We start from the raw sequence: 22412 nt of genomic DNA on the forward strand, positions 1-22412 counted from the left end.
TTACGTTTGTTCTTTTATAATTTTTTTTTCTCATTTCTTATAGATGGAGGACCTAGTCAACACAGAGGTAGGTTTACGGAACTTAACTTTCGCGTTAAGTTCCGTGAAATTTTGCTAGTAGTGTTGATAGGGCTTTCGCAAAAAATGTATCCAACACGAGTAGGTAAACGCGTCTTATGCACCCCTCCCCCTCCGGCACGTACACTTGATGGTTTTCATTGATGTTTCAAAACGAATGAGAGGGGGCGGCAAAATAAAATACAGGCGGCCCATGGGCGGCAAGTAAGTAAATCCGGCCCTGAACACTGTATGATCAAATATATGATATGGTAAATTATCTTTCTTTTCATACTTTAAGTATTGTCCAGCAAGGAACGAATAAGATATGGGAAATTAAAATTACGTTACTTGATACCATTCAACGGAAACATGACCCCTTTTGAAATCGATATTGCTATTTTAAAGCGATTTCGAGAAAATCTAGATGGACTAGGATTTACTTTCCTTGAGCCAGTTGGAAGTGAATCACAACCTGTGGGTGAACCTGTCAACGGATCATTGCTGCTCTCCATATTTCGTTAAAAAGTTGTTTAGGTGCCTCTGTCCTTCGGAAGACTTGACTGTAACAGCCGAAAACAATTTGTTGTCTGATTCCAAAATATTTATTCTTTGTCTTAGTTGTGTTTTTTGCCTATCATGAAAGATTTCTTGGATTGAAAAAAATGTATTCAGAAGATCTAAGAGGATAAGAAAAATACCCCCATCCTTCCCGCTAATTCTGATCGTCATTCATAAGATGTTTCTCTTTTTCTTTCCATTCTCAGAAAGCTAAAGCAGCTGGGAGACGCACGAAGCAGCCAGGCGTGCTACCGGAGTCGGATGAAGATGATGAATTTCAATAGTCTTGTGATCAATGATAAGTGTAACTTAAAACCGGTTATATTTTCTTTTCACTGTTTTTTCATGCTGAAGTTATGTGTTTATCATATTAACTGCCATTTTCTATGAATGCGTTGCTCCATGATTTCTTAGGAACATGTGTTAATGCTTGATTTATCCTACTTAAAAAGTTTGGGAATATCATAAGGACAGGTTCAATCAGAATCAGTCAAACTGCATTTGACATTGCCTAATGTTTTTCCAAGCTTAATTTCTTATCAAATCTCTCCTACATCATGAAGCATGTATTCTCACACAGTTCCAAGTGTTAAAGTGTTAGTATTGCTAAGCGTTCAGTTTAAGTATTAATACGTCAGTGGAAATTACGAAACAAATGTATTGTACCAACGCTGTGCCACAAACACTCCTAGTCGGAAACAGAAAGTGGAGTAGAATCAGTGTTACCTTCAAAAAGGCAAGGGAACGGGAAGTCTGGGTCGACGCTTCTGGACTGACCAGAGAATTTTTCTGTCTGGCTATAAAAGATCTGGAAACTTTTATCCTCTTCTATGGTGAAGAAACACAATTTCATAACAATGGAGTGCGTGAAATTGAAAAAAAAAAAAAAAAAAAAAAAAAAAAGGAATTCTATTGTGCCGATGTGATTGTAGGAAATTCCCTGCTGCTTGGAGGGCCACGCCCTGAATTTTTTGCTGACTCTCTGATTACCTATCATCATTTAAGGACTCCAGGCTTCGACAAAATCTCAGGTTTAATCTTGAAAAATTTACCCAAAACAGCATTAATGAAACTAGTTGCTATTTTCAACGCAGTTTTTCGCTGTAAATACATTCCAGCACAATGGAAAATCGCTGAAATCTTTGTTCTACTGAAGCCTGATAAACCACCAGCAGAAGCAGCTTCCTATAGACCTATCTCGCTCTTACCGGGCATAGGGAAATTATTCGAAAGGCTATACATCAAACGTTTAAATGAAATAGTAAAACATAAAAACTTAATTATTGACGCTCAATTTGGGTTTAGAGCCCAGCACTCTACTGTGGACCAGCTTCACAGAGTAACAAAATTCATAGAAGATGCTCTCGAAAAAGGAGAATACTGTGTGGCAGTCTTTCTTGACGTAGCACAGACATTTGATCGTGTTTGGCACGAGCGTTTGGTTGATAAGCTCTATAAAATGCTCCCTTGCAACCATGTGGAGCTCCTAGCATCTTTTCTTACGGATAGACAATTTCGTGTCCGATATGAAAATGCAGTCTCCAGCATAAGACCTATAAGGGCAGGAGTTCCGCAGGGTTCTTGTCTTTCTTCTCTTCTATACTCTCTCTTCACCACGGACATCCCACAGTCTGGGAAGGGGGGAAAGTTGGGCATTCAGAATGAACTATTTATAACATGTAGCCAGTATTATATCAAATTTTTTTTCATGTATTTTCCCTCATCTTTTGCAGAGGGCGGCGAAAATCAAAAGTTCCACTAGAAGGAGAATTGAACGTAGCCTCATCAACAGAAAAAGAAGGCAATCCAAACATAACAAAGTGCGAAGGTACTGACAACAAAGAGGCAGTGAAAATAAATACTGAACAATCATCAACTACTAAGAGGTATTTATTTACTTTACAATCCAGAACTAATAGACCCTTTCTTCTCAAGAAATAAGTCCGAATACTTGAATACCATCCGATGTCAGTAAGTTTTCACTAAAGTCAACGAAAATATTTCCGTTCAATTGTAATCTCATTACTTACATAATCCAAACGACGGACATAGAATGAACCAATAATTACATGCAGCCACTACTATGTCCAATTATTTTCATCTATTTTGCCTCATCTTTTGCAGAGGGTGCCGAAAATTAATCGTGCCAATAAAAGGAGAATCAAACAGAGCCACATCAATGGAAGAAAAAGGCAATCCAATGTTTAACAAAACATTATGCAGATAAGCGATTAATTGTAACAAAGACAACTAAGGTACTAAATTATGGCTTGATGATCGACCTATTACTGCTTCAAATTAATAATGTATACATTCTGACTGGATATGCATCTCCAAAAATTTCCAAGCGTGAGTTGAAAATAGAAATCCGGAAAATAGCAAAATGCATCACACTTGATTGTAAATTTATTCTCATAGGAGATTTTAATTTTGACAACCTAACTCCTGCTAACAGTCAATTTTTTAGCACATTAGTGCCTAATTATACCTTAGTATCAGCATTGCCAAATAATAAGATCACAACAATTTACAATAGTCAACTAGACATTGTATACACTAATATACCAGAATTAATAGCAAACGTTTATACATCATTCTACAGTGATCACAATCCTATTTATGTCCAGTTAGCATTTCAATAATTATTCTCAGTAGATTAGTACCCAATCGCAAATAGCAAATTGGCATGGCAATGAGCCTCTAGACAGGGTAAGAACTGGAGGCTCTAAGCACATGAATCTGCATCAGAATTTCGCGTAGAATTCAATGGTACAAACGGGAATTCATGAAACCAACTCATAAGCGAGAAATTTGCGTAAATAGAACGCGCATTTTTGAAAATCCCGCTCGCCGTAATATACAAATGACGTCATATTCTCGCGCACGATTTCCGGCGGCTGCTTGAGTCAAATCAGTGTGTAAATAGCGCCGGCCTCTAACCAAGTGAATACTGAAAGAGATACGATTACGAACGAAACAACCTCAGCGAGTAATAACTAAACCGTGGTAATGTTAATAACAGTATTCTCGGCATAGCTTCCCTTTTTTTCCTTGTGTCTTTTTGATAAAAAAATCGTGAAGGATGAAAAGGACAGACATGTTGAACAGAAGTGGCAACACCAAATCGGTATCAGCTGCTCAACCGCGGCAATCTGTGTTTTGCTGAGTGCTGTTTTGAGGTTATTCTAAATCATACATAATGCTTACCTGCGTCAACGTGTGAATCATTTTTAAAATCGCTATTATCAATGGAACGAAAGTATGTTACAAAGTGTTTTGTGCCTAAGTGCCCCCATTCTTCAGTGTCCTCGCCGGAGAGAATTTTTTTCAACGTGCCTAGGAACAGAGACAGAATTACGTGGTATGCTGCGGTTGGAAAGCAACAAAGGCAGCAGAGTGCCTCCTCCCTGAAATCACCTCAATTTTGTTGTGATGTTCACTTTGATGTAAGTTCCGTTGCATTTCATCTAATAGGCATGGAGTAAATATGACTATTAACTCAAAATTCCTGTTTAGGACAGGATTTCAAAACAGCAACATGTTGAATTTTGTGATTGGTAAACTCTTGTATGATCCATAGCAATGGTTTTGTTGAGTCTCAGATCTTATCATAACAAGGCGAAGCACTATATAGCCGCCTCCAGAGGAGCTTGATTTACACTCCACCCCTCTTGCTACCATCAGCTCCCGTCCTGTTTCATTTGGACATATTTCTGCTTAATGGAACTAAGCGCCAAATTGAGTTCCTTTTGAGAATTTCAGAATCCTGGCTAGCGCGTTCTGTCAAACAGAACTAAGAGCTATGGAGAAGCACTGTGAGTGTAGGACGGAATGAGCACTGCGTTCTGTTACACCCGCCAATCCAAGCCCCTCTCTCCCTCCCGCCCCTTATGGCACCTAGTTCCATTTGATAGAAATATGTCCATTTGAAAAGCTGCTTTCACCTATACCGAATAGGGGTTGTGTGGAGAACCAGTTTCTGTTTGATGGACATGTCAAGCGTGCATGCAAGTTCAAGCCCTCAATGAGACATTTTCAGCTCTCATTTCTCGCTCATTCTATTTTGAGACAAAAATTATATCTTGAATCATTAAAGACATATCAACAAAGCCATCTAAAAGCATGCCTTGAGGTGTTGAGCAATGGTGATTGCAGACCAAGTAGAAATTTACTGTTGTCTGAACATACAATGAGTTTGCCCTGCACTCATGAAGAAAGTTATAATTTTTTAGTAAAAAGTGTCATATCATTAAGTCGTCAGGAAGTTTTGTAACAAGACACTGTATTACATGTTTGCTCTCCAAAATTCAAACCAGGGAACGATGGGTCCAACAGTACTTAATTAAGCTCATTTATTAGTAAAAAGACAAAAGAATTTACTGATAATAACAGTTGCATTGTGAATGTTACCATCTGCTTTCACTGAACAGTCCAGTGCTTACAGCAGTTTTGTAATCATAAGTTGCAATCCTAAACCTTTTGCTCTATATATCCTCATATCCTAATACACTTAGTTTGAGGCATTTAATGTAATATTTTGATATACCTAAAATCATCATCATTATAGCTGTGTACCCTTTACATATAGTTATTTCTCTTCAAACTTAATGACATTTCATACACCATTTAAACATTTTGCTGTTTTGTTTTGGTTCTTTTTCAGATGAATAATGATGTCGAAGGTTGGACTATGTACCGAATTTTTAAGGCCTCAAGAGATCCAAATCGTCAGTTGCGGCTGAAGAAAGGTGTTTTACCTCACATTTTTCCAAAGGTGAACTTTCTCTTTCTAGGAAATGATTGAGTTGTGTTTTCAGCAGTATCATTTTCAAATTTTTATGAAGGTAGTACTGAAAGACAATTTCACTCATCTGTGTTGTTACAGTGAGGATGTGGTCTTATGGATTGATTTCATTTGTTGATGAAGTCACAAGAGCTCATTATTTATTGAGGTTAATCGTTAGAAAAATGCAAAGTAATTTACCTATTACAGCCCATCAATCCAATACTATTTTGTGTGCATCAGTTCAGTTATCCTTTGATTACCAATCAGTAAAGTCAATCAATGTGACTACATATGGATCCTCAGTCGCTACAAATCGATCCCCAGTATTAGAAGGAATATAAAAGCAGTCCATGCAGAAGTTTCCAAATAAAAATTCCAACTTTTTGAAATGTCATTGGCCATGTGGTAGGGCAGTAGACAAAATATGAACAGACTTTCTTTGTCATTTGTTTTCTCTCCGGAAAGTAACTCAGTAAGTAAACAACCCAAATATTGAGAAACTTTGAAATGATGATGTGAAGATGAAAGTGGAAATATACAGAGGATCTCATCTGTGTTCTATCTGATGAACGTTATGCTTCCACATTAACAATAAGATCTCCCCCTAGAGACAGTTTTTAAAACTTACTGTCATGTAAAAAACTGTCTAAATGAAATTTAAAGAAGAAGCATCTACTCTGTGCTCATTACAATGTCCCCTGTCAAATTAAGTCATACATGGACCAAAGCATTGCTTTATGCTCCAATGTCAATAACTCGGTTTGGAGTTTTCATGGACTCCTTTTCACCTTGAACACTCAAAAATCGATGTCCAAAGTGCCAAGGATGTATCTCTACAGCAGTGTTTCTAAATTTCCTCTCCTATTTTATTTTTTAAATGACAAGCAAGTCAATTTTGCAGCTAGAAATTTGTACAGAAAAAATACTTTTTTTTTTTTTTTTTTTTTTCTTTCTTGTTTTGTTTTTGTTTAATGAAAAAATACTCATCATAATTTTTGGAGAACTTCCTTGATTTGCTCCTTTAATTGAAGAATCTTCCACAAAAATGTCAAGCATTGGTGTCAGTTTGTTATCATTTGTTAAAAGAAATTGGTACTTAAGTAGTAGAGATTTTATAACACTGCAAACGGGTACGCATTTTTGAAGTTTCACGGTTGATATGCTTATCCCAGAGATGCTTGTCTAACTTTACTTTTAAGTATTCCTAACCATGGCTCTCTTTTTTTTTCAGAATGAATTGACTGAACCTGTCAAACCCTGCAGTGTATCACTGAATGATCCTCCTGATGTTGAGAAATTGACGGCAAATGCTGGATGCTCTGTGTTCAATAGAACCCAGCCTGAGGACCCGAAAGTTTTCAGTTGTGAGGTACAAAATATTATTTCTTTTACATGTCTTTCAGTGCTTCCTTAGGTGAATGATTTAAGGAGTGGGATTTAGGAAGTGTGTAAAGTTGCAAATAGAGATATGTGGTTTTGCACTTTGGCCATTGATATCAATGGTGAAACTGCACAAAGGTGTGTCTCGATTTTACATTTTTTTATCGATTTTCAAGTAGCCTTTGAGATGAATTTTGCTCTGAATCCTTCAATCTTCTCGCCGACTTCCTGTTCTTTTTTTTTTTTTTTTTTTTTTTTTTTTGGTTTAATGAAATAATACTCATCATAATTTTTTGAGATCTTCCTTGATTTGCTTCTCTAAGTGGAGAATATTCCACAAAAATGTTAAGTGATGGTGTCGGTTTGTTATCTTTTGTTAAAAGAACTTGGTAGTAGAGATTTTATAACACTGCAAACGGGTGCGCATTTTTGAACTTTCACGGTTGATATGCTTATCCCAGAGATGCTTGTCTAACTTTACTTTTAAATATTCCTAACCATGGCTCTCTTTTTTTTTAGAATGAATTGACTGAACCTGTCAAACCCTGCAGTGTATCACTGAATGATCCTCCTGATGTTGAGAAATTGACGGCCAATGCTGGATGCTCTGCGTTCAATATAACCCAGCCTGAGGACCCGAAAGTTTTCAGTTTTGAGGTACAAAATATTATTTCTTTTACATGTCTCTCAGTGCTTCCGCAGGTGAATGATTTAAGAAATGCACTTTGACAAACATGTAAACAATACTCGTGTAGATACTCTATTGAGCTCAAGACTAAAAGAATATAATCTACATCTAATATTGATCTAATATTGAAGTTTCTCCCTGAAAAATATTACAAGACGAAGCAGCTATTTTCACAACGAATTCTGTTCTTAGGTTCAGTAACTTCAAAGTAACAGTGCCTGAAATTTCTTTTCCCTCCATTCTCATCAGACTTCCGCCAGTTGCACCGAGGAGTAAATTCAATCAAGGGTGGAAATAGGTAAGAAATAAGTAACCTCCTCTAACTTCAGGAGAATGCATCCATTCAATTTATCCAGCGATCTATATTGATGTATATCGGGATAGATGTGCGGAATCCCGTTAGAGCAGATGCGGGTTTCGGAACCATTCATACTAGGATGGATTCTTCAAGCAAAAAATAGGCGCAATGCTGTGCAAAAAGGGGAAAGCTTGCAACGAATAACTACAGAGATTATAGACTTAACAACACAGATGTTATATAATACTGAAGTTAACAATGTACAAAAAGCAGAAAATTAGTATAAAAAGGTTAACAATAGTGTAAAAAAGAATGTAAGGAACGTGTTGAGACAGAAGTGTGACAAAGAGGCTGAATCAAGAAGTAAGAAGACGTGGCAACTGCGTACCAGGTAGTAGCAAAGGAATGTTGGTACGGTAACAAAATGACTATGAGCAAGAGATGGAATGCGTAAGCAAAAGGTGTGTAAGTGATCAATTGATAAAGAGTGTAGGTCAAGTTTGTCAAGGGAAGCCACGGAAAGAAATTAGGACAAGAGAGTAAAAAGATTAAACAGATTAAGTGGCAGAGTAAAAAGAGGGAAGGCTGGCAAAGAAAATAATTGAACAGAAGCCGAGTCAAAATATGATTTTACATGAGGAAATCGACGTGGAGAAGAAATTTATAAGTTTAAGAAAGGAACAAGTTGAAGGTATTTAAATACCTGTGACAATGTATCAACACAAGTTCAAGTAAAACAATAAAATATATATAAAGTAACAATTCGCTGAAAACTCATGAAAGTAGCAAAAGTATTGATGAAATTAATGCAGTCAGATTCCTTTTAGAGCTGGAGACATAAAATTTAAACCAAACTTTTATTTTTCCTCTGTGAGTAATATCCTAAGCAACATCAGCTGCTTTTAACTGTCCACTGCTTTTACTTGTTTTTGACTGAATGGTCTTAACAGCAGTGCTGAAAATATTTTTTCTTCCGAAGCATTTAAATGTATTTTTCTTTATTGAACATCATCACAGTTTAAGCTTGTACTAAAGTACCTAATTTGATTTATTCACTTTCCTACCTCAATACTTTCTTTTGACTCAACTACTTCAATTAAAGAACTGTAATTTCTCTTTCTTTCCAGAATGAAATGACTGAACCGGTCACATTTTGCAGTGAATCTCATAATGACTCTAATGATATCGATGAACTGATTGCCACTACTGGATGCTCTACAACAAACACTTCTTGGCCTGAGGATCCACAACCCATCAATTATCAAGTACGAAATATTCTCTCCCTCTTATGCTCCCTTAGATGATTCATTTGAGAAAAATTTACCAATGGCTGAAGTCACTAAATGTGCATCTCGTTTGCAAAGATGGAAAATGCGTAATCATATTTTGTTTTTTAGAAGATTGCGATAATCAGATAAAATTAATATGTTCAAAGCCATAGCCTTCACAAGATACTAACCTACATACCTACTTGAAATGTTTTGTGATTTTCATTGAGTGAACGGGAGAAATTTGTAGCAAGCTTGAAGCTACTAGTCAGCTTTATTTAAAAAAGAAAAAGAGAGAATGAGAGGAGACTTGCATTATTTGCAACTTTGCGAAAAAAGATTCACATTTGAATCAGTGAGAATGAAAACACACCAACTCGAAAAAATGAACATAATCAAGACACACGCAAAACTGCACAGTAGTTGAAGAAGTTAACAGAAGAAAAATATTTTTTGTGCCGAAAGACAAGTACTAAAGGATAATTTAAAGGTCCAAGTTGGAACAAATGCATTAACTTCAATGACCTTTATGAAAATTGACTATCTTTAATGAACATTGAGCATTTTTGAGTTACTGAGTTGGTGTGTTTTTGTTCTCACTGATTCATTTTTTGACTTGACTCATTTACAAAGTACATCGATGCAACAAAATATTTTATTGTATGGAGAAAGACTGAAATCTTTCAATCAGCTAAGTAGTTGTCCTCTTGCTTTAGAAAATGGTGAAGACCTTTACCTAGAGATTTTTGTCTCTCCTCATTGCTTCATTAAAAGCTCTGACAATTTTTTTTTTTTTTTTTTTTTTTTTTTTTTTTTTTTTTTTTTTTTTTTTTTTTTGCATATTCATGAGCATAAACAGATATTTTACTTATTTTACTAAACGAATCAGTCTTTTTTCATTTTGATACATTTTATAAATATTATTTGAATTTTTTCTTCCGTTTTGCAGGCTTTATCCCCCAAACAGTGTTCGAAGGAGACAAGACTTCGAAGAAAAAGGAAGAAAAAGGAAGACCCGAACTTCCTTTATGATTTTAAATCAAGTAGTCCTGTCACCTCAAACGCCCAGTCTCAAACCAGTAGCAATGAATTGAGCCAAAGAAAAGAAGAAGAAGATGAGAGACAAAAAATTAGAGCTCTTAACATAAAATTAATGGAGAATAATTCAAAATTTTTCTTGGGGGTTAATCCAAGCGCTTTAATCATCATTGATCGCCTATCTGAATATACTCAGTGTTCTCGATTAAAGATTTTGATTGCTCTTCGAAAAATTCGTTGTAACGAATCTGCAACCATGTTGGGATTTATGTTAGGCTATTCTAATAGTTACATTGGAAAAATTATTAGAGAGGTCATTCCAAAATTAGCTGACTATTTGAGAAGTTTGATTTATCAGCCAAATCAAGATATAATTCAATCAAATTTGCCAGTTCCTTTCCGAGCATCATACAGTGACGTAGCTTATATCATTGATTGTTTTGAGATTGAAATAGAAAAGCCTTCCAACCCAGTTGATCAGGCTTTAACATGGTCGGAATATTACAAGGCTAATACTTTAAAGTATTTTGTATCAGCAACGCCTGATGGGTTCATTAATTTTATATCAGGAGGCTTTGGTGGTAGGATCTCTGACTTGTTAATTACAAAAGAATGTGGCTTCTTACAAAAACTTCTTCCTAGAGTAACCGTGATGGCAGATAGGGGTTTCAAAAACGTTGAGACCATATTAGAGCAACAGAACTGTAAACTTGTAAGACCTCCAAGTGTAAAAATGGGTGAACAGCTTTCGGAAGAAGAAGTGAAAGAAGGAAAAAAAATAGCAAGCCTAAGAATTCATATTGAGCGAGTAATTGGTAGACTAAGAGAATATGAATTTTTATCTGCCCACTCTCTTTTTCATCATGACCTCGTAAATTTAGCAGACTCTTGTGTTATCATTGCTGCAGCTTTAGCTAATTTGCAAACCCCGCTCACAAAGACATAAATTGTCACAATTCACATTTCCATTTTCAATCACAATCACATTTTCTGTCTGTATAGACGAGGAAAGATGTGTTCAATCCAAAATTTAGTTGCAGCCTCTATTAATGTATTACAATATTGTTCATCAAAATCAACTTCAACGATTTTTACATATTTATTACTCTCAAATTTGGGCGAGGCAACACAGAAATAGCCTTTTTTTCTACCCGTGAGAAGCATCTGCAGATGCATCTGCGCTTTGTGTTTGTCCGATGGTTGGTTGTTCTCTTTAAAATAAGTATTGAACGCTGCCTCCGAAGTTGGGCACTTAATTTCGATGACATGAGTCTTGGTCAGTCCATCTGGAGAGGCACCAAAAATCGGGTATTTGCTGCTCAAAACGATGCCTGTATTGTAGATTCTGATGCCCAGAAGCTGTCTGATTCTCCTTTTGACATCAGCCTCTAGATCAGAGCCTCGTTTCGTCGCTGCATTGCCCTTAAATGGCTTAGCTCCAAAGACGGATTTGACGTAAGAGCCGTCACCTGTTTGGCAGTGAGCTGCTTCATGGAGTTTCGAAGCTGTCACTCTCCCATACTTCATGGTAAACCACAAAGCCGAACGACTTTGAGCGGTAGTCAATTTTTCAATCATTTTACAAGCTGCAGGGTCCATCTGTGTGCTCATGAAATCCATGAAATTCTGAGAACCTTGTGCAATATCTAAATCTTTAAAATCAAGGATTAGCTGGGCCACCCCTAGGCCATGTTTCCTGTCCAACTGCCTGGATAACATGACATCTGAAATAAAAAAATAAAGTTGTAGCTTAATGCTTGAGCTCTTCTTCTGCTCTTGTACAAGTAGGTAAAGTGTAACAAAAGTAAAAACATCTCTCTCCTCTAAGTGAGTGTTACCAAAATTTTGCAAAAATGATTACTCTTGGAGGAATCCTATTGTGAAAGAGTATACCAGTATCTTTTTCTTGCTGTTTTTTCTCTTTGTCAAATTTTATGTTGAAAATTTAATTATATTTTTATGTCTAAAATGTGCCCTAGGAAACTTGTGATGAAATGCTAATGTTCATTTTTAATGTTAAGAAATAAAAAAAAAGTAAGAACAGTAATAATAATTTGACCTGGCCCAGTTTGTTGTTTCATTTTACAAAGTAAAACATATTTTTTGAAGAAATTTTCCCTTTTATACCTCAATAAAATCAGAGAAAGAAGCACAATTAATCCTTGCCAATAGTCAGCTTTTTTATTTCTTGGGTGTCTCAAATTCTGTCGCCTTAACAAATAGATTCACAGTCAAATACTTACGCTGATCAGATTAATAACTAACTAATATTATAGAACTGCAAATAAATAATATTGACATTATTTTCCAAAGAAAAATGAGCCAGGTCAAAATGGACAGGTTTATGCGAATCAGCCTCTGCACATTGAATTTCTTTTTTGGCAACAGCTCTTTGACTTTTTAAAAAGTTAAAATAGAGTCTTTTCATAATAATGGCTAAAGTGTCATATTTTGTATCTGTCTTTGTGGCATTGCAGACTTCCTGTTTTCTCTAGTTTTTGGGTAGAAACCTACTCAACATAAAAGTTCTTGAGAACTTTCTTGATATTTCTGCTCTAATAAAGTTAGCTTGTTTTTCCTCAAAAAAAGAAAATAGTAGGAAATTTTGAAACACCACAATGGAGATGTCGCTAGCAAATAGTGAAAGCAGGCATTTTGTCAAATGCCTAGGCAGATAGCTAAATTTTGATTGCCTACAAAATTTTGTGAATTAATGGCGGAGAGCTCTTGAGTTTTCAATATTTGTGGAAAAAATCTCATCAAACCTACAAACTCTTGTCGTCTCTTCCTTCTAAATTGCTTCTCATATTTTTAAATGTTGAAATTCTAAAAATGCTTCATTCTCTGACTTGCTGAAAATATCAAGATATGTGTCTACTCAGGAGCTGAAAATTGTTTAAAATACTATTTCGTGATGCAAATTTTTACTGAGAATTTTTGCTTACAGGGTCAATTAATTATTTTGTCTAAAATGAGGAAAAGAATCAGAATTTCAATCTTAGCTAGAATATTTGACTATTTGCCTAGGCATTTGACAAAATACCTGATTTTACTATTTTCCTGTGACATAGATACGTTGTTTTGCACTTCAGCCATCGATTTGAAGATTGTAGTTAGGCTGATATCCATGAGAATCATCCAACTCATTGGCAATTAAGTACCTCAGAAGAACACTGTAAACTTAAAGAACGATGATTTTTTAATGAGAAAGTGGAATTTTAAACTTGAGTTTACTTCAAGTGCAGAAAAATTCAAGTAAGCTCTGAAAACAATGTGAATTTTAGGTACTTTCATCGATCGAAACTTCAGTACAAATCTCCAGAAAACTTCAGGAAGCATCAAGGGGGTTGAAAATAATTATTCTCAAAGTACCCCCAGTTGAACAATTTTGGATTACCTGTGCATCCTTTTTTCCTGTCATATGCAACCTCAACTGGAAATTGTGCCTTGAGACAACCCCTTTTACCTACGCCGACTATATATGTACTAGCCTGATTATATCACTAGAACCATTGGTAAAATAAGTTGAGTTACCTTCTTTTAAAGCTAGATCCACTGAGATATCTTTCAGAAAACTCCTCCTCTCTTCCTCGGAACTTTTATACTCCGGGGGCACAGCCAGCTCCTTTGCCTCTTTAAATTTCTTACTTCCTCCCACAGTGGAGAGGAAGGACTTTTTCCAATAGCAAGTTTTTGAAGTCACGGAGGGCTCTTCACTTCTCCGATGGAGCCATGTCACAAAAGCGACACTATGTTTGCATCCTCCTGAAAAAGAAGATAAAATAGAAAATCAAAAGGATGTACTTATGCAAAATATGTAATCCTACTGCCGGCCAATGCTGAATGTTGATTTTCTTTTTTTTTTCCCTTCTTTTTTATTTTTTTTTTTATTTTAGCAAAATGTGTCCAGGAAATAATAATTTGAAATTTCTAAGGTGAGAACCCATACTTAAACTTTCTTCAAGAGTAAATCCGAAATGTGTTGTGATACCTACTTAAAGCAACAGTGGTCTCCCTGTTTGTGCTTCTATTCTAATCCATCATGAAACAATATTCTGTTCAGTATTGACTAAACTTTAATGCCATTTGCTTGCCTGTTATTTATTATTTAAAAAATAAATATTGAATGGTACTTATTAACGTCTTGTGATTCATAAAATGCAATAACTGCAGAGTGTCGGATGAATTTCATCGTAAGTAAGTGACCAAGACCTCTTTTCTTTACATCAACCTCTTTTTGGAGAATATTCATTCATCGTGGAATTGGAAATGGAACGATAAGGCCATCATTTAAAGCTTAAAATCAATTGATCAAGCTGCATTGGGGTTCGCATTAACTTTCAGATAGGTACATCCTAAACTTTGATTCCAAATCAGGCCTTGGTCAATCAATTTTGAACTTTGATATCCATCTAGGTGCTTAATTTATTTTCATCATGTGAATAAATTTTAAGGGAAGGTTACTGTCTCAAAGGCAGGGACAGATTTAGTTGATTTGACGGCAGGAAAGTGAGTCTGATATGAGAAATGCACTTTGAATATCATTGGCAAACATTTGTTTATTATAGACAGGCTACCTATCACATCAACTTGGTTCTTGCCTGCCCAATAATGGTAATGTAGTAAGTGAGTATTTCTGAATCATTTTAAAAAGTTCAAACCTTTAGCAGCAGCGCAATCAGTGCATGTCGCCTTTAAAATCTTCGGATTGTCGGGATTTTCATCAATTTCACAATGAATGGAATAAGTTTCCTTCCTTACATTGTGTTCTGGCGTAATTTCTGCGAGGATGGTGCAGATTCCCTTTTCTCTCTTTAATTGAATGTAGCCAATGGCATTGTCCCCATAACATGGTCTAGTAGATCTGGAAACAAGAAATAAGTTACCTAAGGAAGGGGGCCAATAAACTTATCTGAAAACTTCCACCGGGCACGCTAGGTATCTGATTGCTCAGTTTTACTGGCCCGTTTCATGCAAATGTCGCTTAACTTCTTAGAGTTCATATTATTGCTTAAGTGGGAAGAGCAATCCCCAGTTGACGGGATTAGGTAAAAAAAATCCACCATACCTTTCCACCTTCTTACTTACATCAGTTCGTGATTTCGATGGTTTAGTACCACAACTGCCTGTGATAACAGTATTGCTGTCAAGACAGTCATTACGCTATTGAGATTCAGGAGGAGTAATAGGAAGCATTCCCTAGAAGTGCACCAAGTCGTATGATAAAGATAAGAAGAGTGCTTATGAACCGTCCATGTCTATCATACGACTAATCCACATTCTTTCAAGAAAATATGTCTCCTGACCCCAAGTATACATCCAATATATTAGCTGGGATTTGAGTTGGGTTACGTATCCAATATTTTGTTTTATGTTTCGTTTGAATACTGATGATTATTAATTAAAAAGGAAGAGCCAGGATCAGAGACAGATTCAGTTACACTGCATCATTGCTCACTGGACTTTACGCACAGGGTTGGAATAATTGAGATGCACATAAGACAGTTGTTAGTTAGAAATAATAGTACTTTCAGATACGAGAATGTATTCAGATAACACCAGCTTCAATTTCACAAATGCATTCAATTTGAATAGTAAAATAACACTACTTAAAAATGTAATAAATTCGAGCCTGCAAAGTAAACAAATAAAAACAGCTGATATCTGTCATTCAACCCCCCTCTTCCTTCCTCTCGAACCATCATTGTAACATCTTCAGGCTGTTGTCACATTTAAGTAGGTATTTCTTTTGTTGGAATAGACTTATTGAAAGCACACGAAAAAGATTCTGTGTTTTGCCGATTTATTAATATTTATCATCTGAATATTGAAGAATGCGTATTCATATGAAAGTGTTACAGAGCCTCTCTGAGTGCTGAAATTGAACATACTTACTTTCGAGTTTTTCCATGCTGAATTTCAGGTTCAACGAAGTCATCTTCTTCCTTGAAGAAATTTCTCACCACAAATGAGTCGATTAAGGGCAAATTACCCGAATCGGCTTTAACAAAACCACTTGCCACTCTTTTCATTTCAAAACAAATCTCAATCTCTCTTTCAAATCTCAACACAGTCACCGTCAGTCCGTCAATTCATATGCGGCGCCAAAACAAGTGGTTGACACCGATTTGACTCAAGCAGCCGCCGGAAATCGTGCGCGAGAATATGACGTCATTTGTATATTACGGCGAGCGGGATTTTCAAAAATGCGCGTTCTATTTACGCAAATTTCTCGCTTATGAGTTGGTTTCATGAATTCCCGTTTGTACCATTGAATTCTACGCGAAATTCTGATGCAGATTCATGTGCTTAGAGCCTCCAGTTCTTACCCTGTCTAGAGGCTCATTATGAATTGACCTCTCAATTTAGTACAAAGAAATTCAGATTTTTCATAACAATTTGCAAGATTCTTGGAGCATTTGGTCATTAAATGACAATTTTAAATGCAGAATATTTACAAAACTTTCCCATGAAGGAAGTAGCCATATTGTTACCTTTAACGATACTTGTAATTATGATAAGCATGTTGATTTCTTCATTGTCTACTTATAACCGATATGTGTCAAACATTAAATTGATACCTTCAAATTCTCAACGAAGTTCTTTCATTCAATTCACAATTACCAGTTGCTTCATAAGCACTACTATATCCATAGGTACAACAGGAATTTGACGTCAATGTTGAGTATGCAATACATATTCCATCCGTGAGGTATTAATATATATAAGCCACAATTTTTCGAAGAAGGATCAGCCTGAATATGATAAAACAGATATATTCTTACGGCGCGCTCTTCCAACACCAAGTGTTGGGTCTTTCAGCTTGTTTGTTTTTTATTTCTTTAAAGAAAAAAAATTCATTACAGTTCTCATATGGACCTCTTTGACATCTAAACAAGGACATACACTAAGGGTCAAGTAATGATCAGTGTCTCCTCAGCGATGAGTCGGAAGGTCTCGAAAAAATTAGGTATTGATCAGAGATGGGCTGGGCATATTTCAGAGATGTTGGGCCGATTTGATATCATGCTCCTTTAAAGCGATGGATCAAAACGTGTTCAGGTCATCATACCTTATAGGTGTTTAATTTGTTTGTTTGTTTTTTTTTTGTGAAAAACGTTGGGGTGTTCAGTACCTGTATCATGAAAGAGGAAATTGGGCCGTTTTGATATCATTTCCTTTTAAATGATGAATCCAAACGGTACTGCCATCATATTTTTTGGGTGCCTGATTTTTATTTTTGTTAATTAGTGACATTTTTTGGATTGGGCCGAAATTTTGTACAAAAATCATACTTTTGTTTTTTTGGAAGGATATCATGTATTTTTGGTATGACTTCTACGCAGTATCAGGCAAAGAGAGTTCCCATTTTAAATTTAAAAGTTGTTCCCAGGCGCGAAGTAGAGAGGTAACGACCCCCCGGACGCCCCCCCCCCCCCCACTCGAGAGCGGCCCACCTTTTTTGAAGGAATACTATCTACTGAAATTCTGAGGTTAATTGAAGTACTTAATTTCTCTCCTTTTACAAAATAGATCCTCATGTTTTTTACAAATGATATTATGTTTCAGTAAATGGAAAATCAGATGATGAGATTGTGCGTCATGTGGCGCCTCCGCCACCACAACCAACTTATAATCCTGGGCCAACCCAGGTGGCGCTCCCACCTCTGCCACAACAACCAATGTATGGCCCTCAGGTGGCGCCCCCACCTCTGCCACAACAACCAATGTATGGCCCTCAGGTGGCGCCCCCACCTTCGACCGCATATGCATATCCAGCGCCATATACATTTTATGGCCAAAGCTGGGCAGGTCATCATGGACAAGCACAGAAAACCATGCAGGTAACTTCAAATAAGATGTATCATAATTATTCTATTTCCACACTCGTCAGTTTGATTTCTCTTCTATCAGTAAATAATTATATTAAATTAAATTCAATGGAACCTTGTGAATAATGCTGTATGTGGACAAATAAAAGAAAATCAGGAAGGCTATATGCAAGGGGAAGTAGGGGTGGGATCAGAGAGAAAGAGTAAATTACCCTCGTAATAGGCGGAAACTCTACATAACAATATGAGTAACTTGGGTGATAAGTTACGTTAAGTACAATATGATTCTTCGAAACAGCCCAGTATGGATTTTTTTACATGTGTAGCAAGGCAGCAATCCACAATGAGTGTAAGTGATGGAAATTTCATGATTGGTTTTTGAAATTTGATTCTTCAGCAGTAATGACAAATAATGATTAATTCTAGAAGACCCACAAAGGAAGCACCAAGTCCCACCTTCAAATTAGGAAGAATGAAGGAATAATGGAATCCTATTTTATCTTACCCGTCTTTTTGGAACATAATTTGAGTTATTATTTTAATTTCTATCTTTTTCTTTCAGTATTTTTTTATTTATTTATTTATTTTTTTTTTGTTTATTTTCAGAATGATGAAATGATGAGAATGTTCAGAAGTGAACTAGACAAGATCAGGAAAGAGGTAAGAGTTTTGACTGCATAGTTTTTTGATCGATGTCACATAGAGAGTTCCTGATTCCGGATAATTTCATACTTTTTTTACATGGTTCCCTGGAGGATAAATGGATCGCATTTAGCAAAAATGAACTGGCGCAACTACAGTGTGGTAAACATGTTGCTTCTTCATAATCATTTAAAAAATCTCTCGAAATAGCAATTAGTTTTCGCTTCCCGCCTAAAAATTGGTAATTATAAAGGAAAATAACTGTGTAAATTTTAATACTGTAGATGTATTGAGTATTTTCAAATGAAAAGAGGAAGTTGCACGATTTTGGAAACACTGTAATGGCGCTGGTTCCTTTTTGGTAAATGCGATCCACATGTCCAAGTGTGTCTTCGCAAAACAATCTAAAGGTTTTGTAGAAGCACTTATAAATTTCAGAACCAGGTAATATATTAATTATTTTAAACAAGCAGATTTCAGAAGAAAAGACTCCATGTAATTTTCTAGCTGCATTTTTTCATTTTGATTTTTGAAATTGGATGGAAGCTTTGCCAAGGCAGAAATGAATGCAAGAAATTTTTTTACAAATTTCAAACCAAGAAGAATTTTGATCCAACTAGGATTGGCTATCACTTAATAAGTCAATGAATTATCACTTTTTACTGTGATCAGAGAAAAAAAAAGGGTGATGAAGTAAATGTTTAACTTAACAATTGGCTATCACTTAATAAGTCAATGAATTATTACTTTTTACTGTATTCAGAGAGAAAAAAAGGGTCATGAAATAAATTTGTAACTTTACATTTTTCTTGTTTGTAGGAGAGGATGGAAGCCGAAAAGCGTGAAAGACAAAAAGAGGTAGTAGTAGTAGTAAAATAATTTTATTTTAAAGCGGTGCTTTAGCATCTAAGGCCATTTACACCTCTAAAGAGGGCAATAACAATAATAAATTTACATGGAAATATCAGTAAAAATACAAAGGTTGAGGGAAAGGTTAAATTTTGAGATTAGTGGAGCGCATAAATTCAAAAAGTTTAACAGGATGAGTATTCAGAAGTAAATTTTTAAGAGAGGTAAAAGAGGAAAGAGATAGAGCTGAAAGGAAGGAAAGAGTGGTACCCAAAAAGAAAATGGCGGCACTGTCATCTTGAATGCCCCTTCTGTCAAGTTCTAACACCATCACCGTGGCATCTTGAATGCCCCTTCTGTCAATTTCTAACACCATCACCGTGATAACACGTGTAGAGTCATTAGTTCTCCTTTCTTTTTCGTAGCAAAAATTCCAGTTAATTACTTTCTCCTTTTATTAATTCCCATTTGAGTATTATGTCCGATATGTCTTCCAGCTCAGGAGACGACGAAAACATCAGCATTTGAAGATGTAAAGAAACTTTTTGCTGGTGATCCATGTAGTGTAAAAATTAAATATAACATGGATGCTATAGTGCTTGGGACGCCTTTTATTGTTTTGACAAATTCCGATATTTTTCGTCACCCACTTTACCATCCACACCCTGCACTGCATCCGCACCCTTCCGCGCACCGCTTTTCCCCCACCAACGAATCGTTAATCATCGTGATTGGCTCCGCCATTGTTACAGCAGCCGAAGGTGAATGGCGCACTTATTGTTTCACCGAATTTTTTTCAGACAAACGGAAAAAAGATGCTTGCGGCGAATGTGCTAGATGTTGGGGATTATTGGAATCAAGTTTTTCTCGAGAGAAACCGATTTGGAAAGATCATTTTTCAACGCTTACCCACTGTGATAAGATTCTCTCTTGTTTTTCCGCCCTCTAATGCCTTCACAGAGATCTTGGAGATAACAACGGAAATGAGAAGGAAGGGACAGTTGACAAAGATGGAAGCGACGGGGAACAGGAAAATATGGAAATAGGGACACAACAAGAAGCGGATCCGTTGGAAGGGCTAGGAATGCAGGGAATACAAGGCTGGAAGCGGGAAAGATCAATGTCACCGAGTACGGACTTGAGTGGGAGACCGTCTCCGATTAAAGTAATAGCAAGGATTGTTAAAAGATTCGCGGTAGACCAGGAGGACCTCCCTATAGAAGTGTAGAAGTTAGAATCACTGCCCTCTACTTGTGCTCTATGTGGTCTATTCCATCCTTGATGTGATGATGTGTGTGCCTTGTACGTGTCTCGTTAACTGAGTTTTACCGGAATAAATATGTCTAAAATTTATTCCTATCGTGCCGTTGTCATCATTTATCCCTCTTCCAAAATATTTTCCTAATTTTTTATTAGTATATCATAAATATAAAGGGATAAGCTGTTATAATTCACAGATTCGGCTAATAACTGATACGACCTTTTTATATCCTCCTATCCAAAATATTCTTAAATATATCTTTTTATATTCTAATTTCTATTCCACTTTAACAATTTCACTTCATCTTTTCTTAAAAATGATTCTTGATGATTCAATTGAACTAAGGAGTTTTCTCAATTTCTTTTGTTTCAGGGTGGCCGCAGATGATTTTGTTTATCTCGAAACGAAAATTCCCAGAGAAACTGTTCATTTAATTTTTTTGAAGAGTCGTTAATATCTTCTATTAAATGATTTACTTTTTAATAGTCGTAGTGTTTAAATGGTAAATGAGCCTGCTGCAGACTACAGCCTTATTGGCATCAAATAATTTGCCTTTTGCTCTAACAGAAACTTTGATTCCTCTGTTAAAAAATATATTTCCTGATTCTAAGATAGCTGAAGCAATGCACCTTAAAAGTTCAAAGAGTACGCTTCTTCTGAAGCATAATCTTCATAGGATCCGGAGAAACTCCGACAGTGGAGAAAAGGCCGAGAAACGGCTAACCAAAGGGGCCCCCCAAGGCTCCGTTAGAGGGCCCGAGGCATGGAACCTCATTGCCGACACCCTCCTGAGGAAGGATTGTAGTATGGTCCCCTTTAAATTTAAAAATTTATCCAATTCGGCGCCCTCCAGGCCGGCAGCCAATCCCGTGGGAGCACTCTCGAACCCAGAAAATGACGCCATAGGTGCTGCTTTCTGGTTGGTCGAGAGTGCTCTCAGTTTTTTTTGGTTCGCTTTTCCTGGATGTGCGAGTAAGTCGTTTGCTCTCGATTTTTTCCTTTTTGGGGGTAATCCGCAAGGATTACCCCCCATCTTTCATCGGTTCGGGTCGGTAATGTCTCTTTAGTTAAATTTTGGTCACGCCAAACCAAAGTTTTGTGTTCCTTGTTCATTTTCATCTTTTTTTTTTTATTTGTGGCATGTGGCCTGAGTCTCGAGCCCGGCGCTCAGCAGTCTAATTGTTACCCCACATCGCTTCAGGATCTCCCTCCAGGATGCAAAGTGTTTGCCTTCGCGGACGATATCGGCTATTGCATCGGCGGCAACACCGCCGCAGAACTTGCAAGAAAAGCCGCAATCATCATGGGAACCGCCGAGGAGTGGGCGCGTAACAACAAGCTCGCGTTCTCGACCGGGAAGTGCTGGAGGCTAATATACAAGAACACAACTCGCGTGAACAGGACCTTCCTCCACGGGGAACCAATCCCTACGGTGGATAGCGGAAGGTATACCTGGGAGTTATAATTGATAAGGATCTAAACTTCGAAGCCCACGCTCATTACGTAGCGGGGAAAATAAAACGATTATTTATGGCACTGCGGAGGCTTGTTCCCCGCAGAGAAGCCAACTTTAGATGTCTTCTGGACATATACAGAGGCGCCGTCCTCCCTGTGGCAACCTACGCCGCGGAGGTCTGGGGGCACCGCTATGCGCTGTCACCCGAGCAGCCAGGCCCCTGGACTCCGCACAGAGAGCGCGCCTGATAGGCATCACAGGAGCCTACGCAACAACCTCAGCCCCAGCACTCCACG

At 36.8% G+C, this 22412-nt stretch overlaps 2 protein-coding genes across 2 annotated transcripts; one reads left to right on the forward strand and one right to left on the reverse strand.

Annotated features, from left to right (window-relative positions):
- The first annotated feature begins 3312 nt into the window (after window positions 1-3312).
- Window positions 3313-11022, forward strand: LOC109039600 (uncharacterized). The gene is made up of 6 exons (XM_019055158.2): window positions 3313-4064; window positions 5282-5392; window positions 6636-6773; window positions 7304-7441; window positions 8898-9035; window positions 9988-11022. The coding sequence occupies exons 1-6, from the start codon at window positions 3867-3869 to the stop codon at window positions 11020-11022; spliced, it is 1758 nt and encodes a 585-aa protein (XP_018910703.2). The 5' UTR covers window positions 3313-3866.
- Window positions 11023-11057: 35 nt separating this feature from the next.
- On the reverse strand, window positions 11058-16422 carry LOC109039603 (uncharacterized). The gene is made up of 3 exons (XM_019055162.2): window positions 14738-16422; window positions 13611-13841; window positions 11058-11800 (listed from the first exon to the last, which is right to left on the reverse strand). The coding sequence occupies exon 3, from the start codon at window positions 11793-11795 to the stop codon at window positions 11058-11060; it is 738 nt and encodes a 245-aa protein (XP_018910707.1). The 5' UTR covers window positions 11796-11800; window positions 13611-13841; window positions 14738-16422.
- Between the last annotated feature and the right edge of the window lie 5990 nt (window positions 16423-22412).

Source organism: Bemisia tabaci, chromosome 5 (assembly GCF_918797505.1).
Source record: "Bemisia tabaci chromosome 5, PGI_BMITA_v3".
Classification (NCBI taxonomy): domain Eukaryota; kingdom Metazoa; phylum Arthropoda; class Insecta; order Hemiptera; family Aleyrodidae; genus Bemisia; species Bemisia tabaci.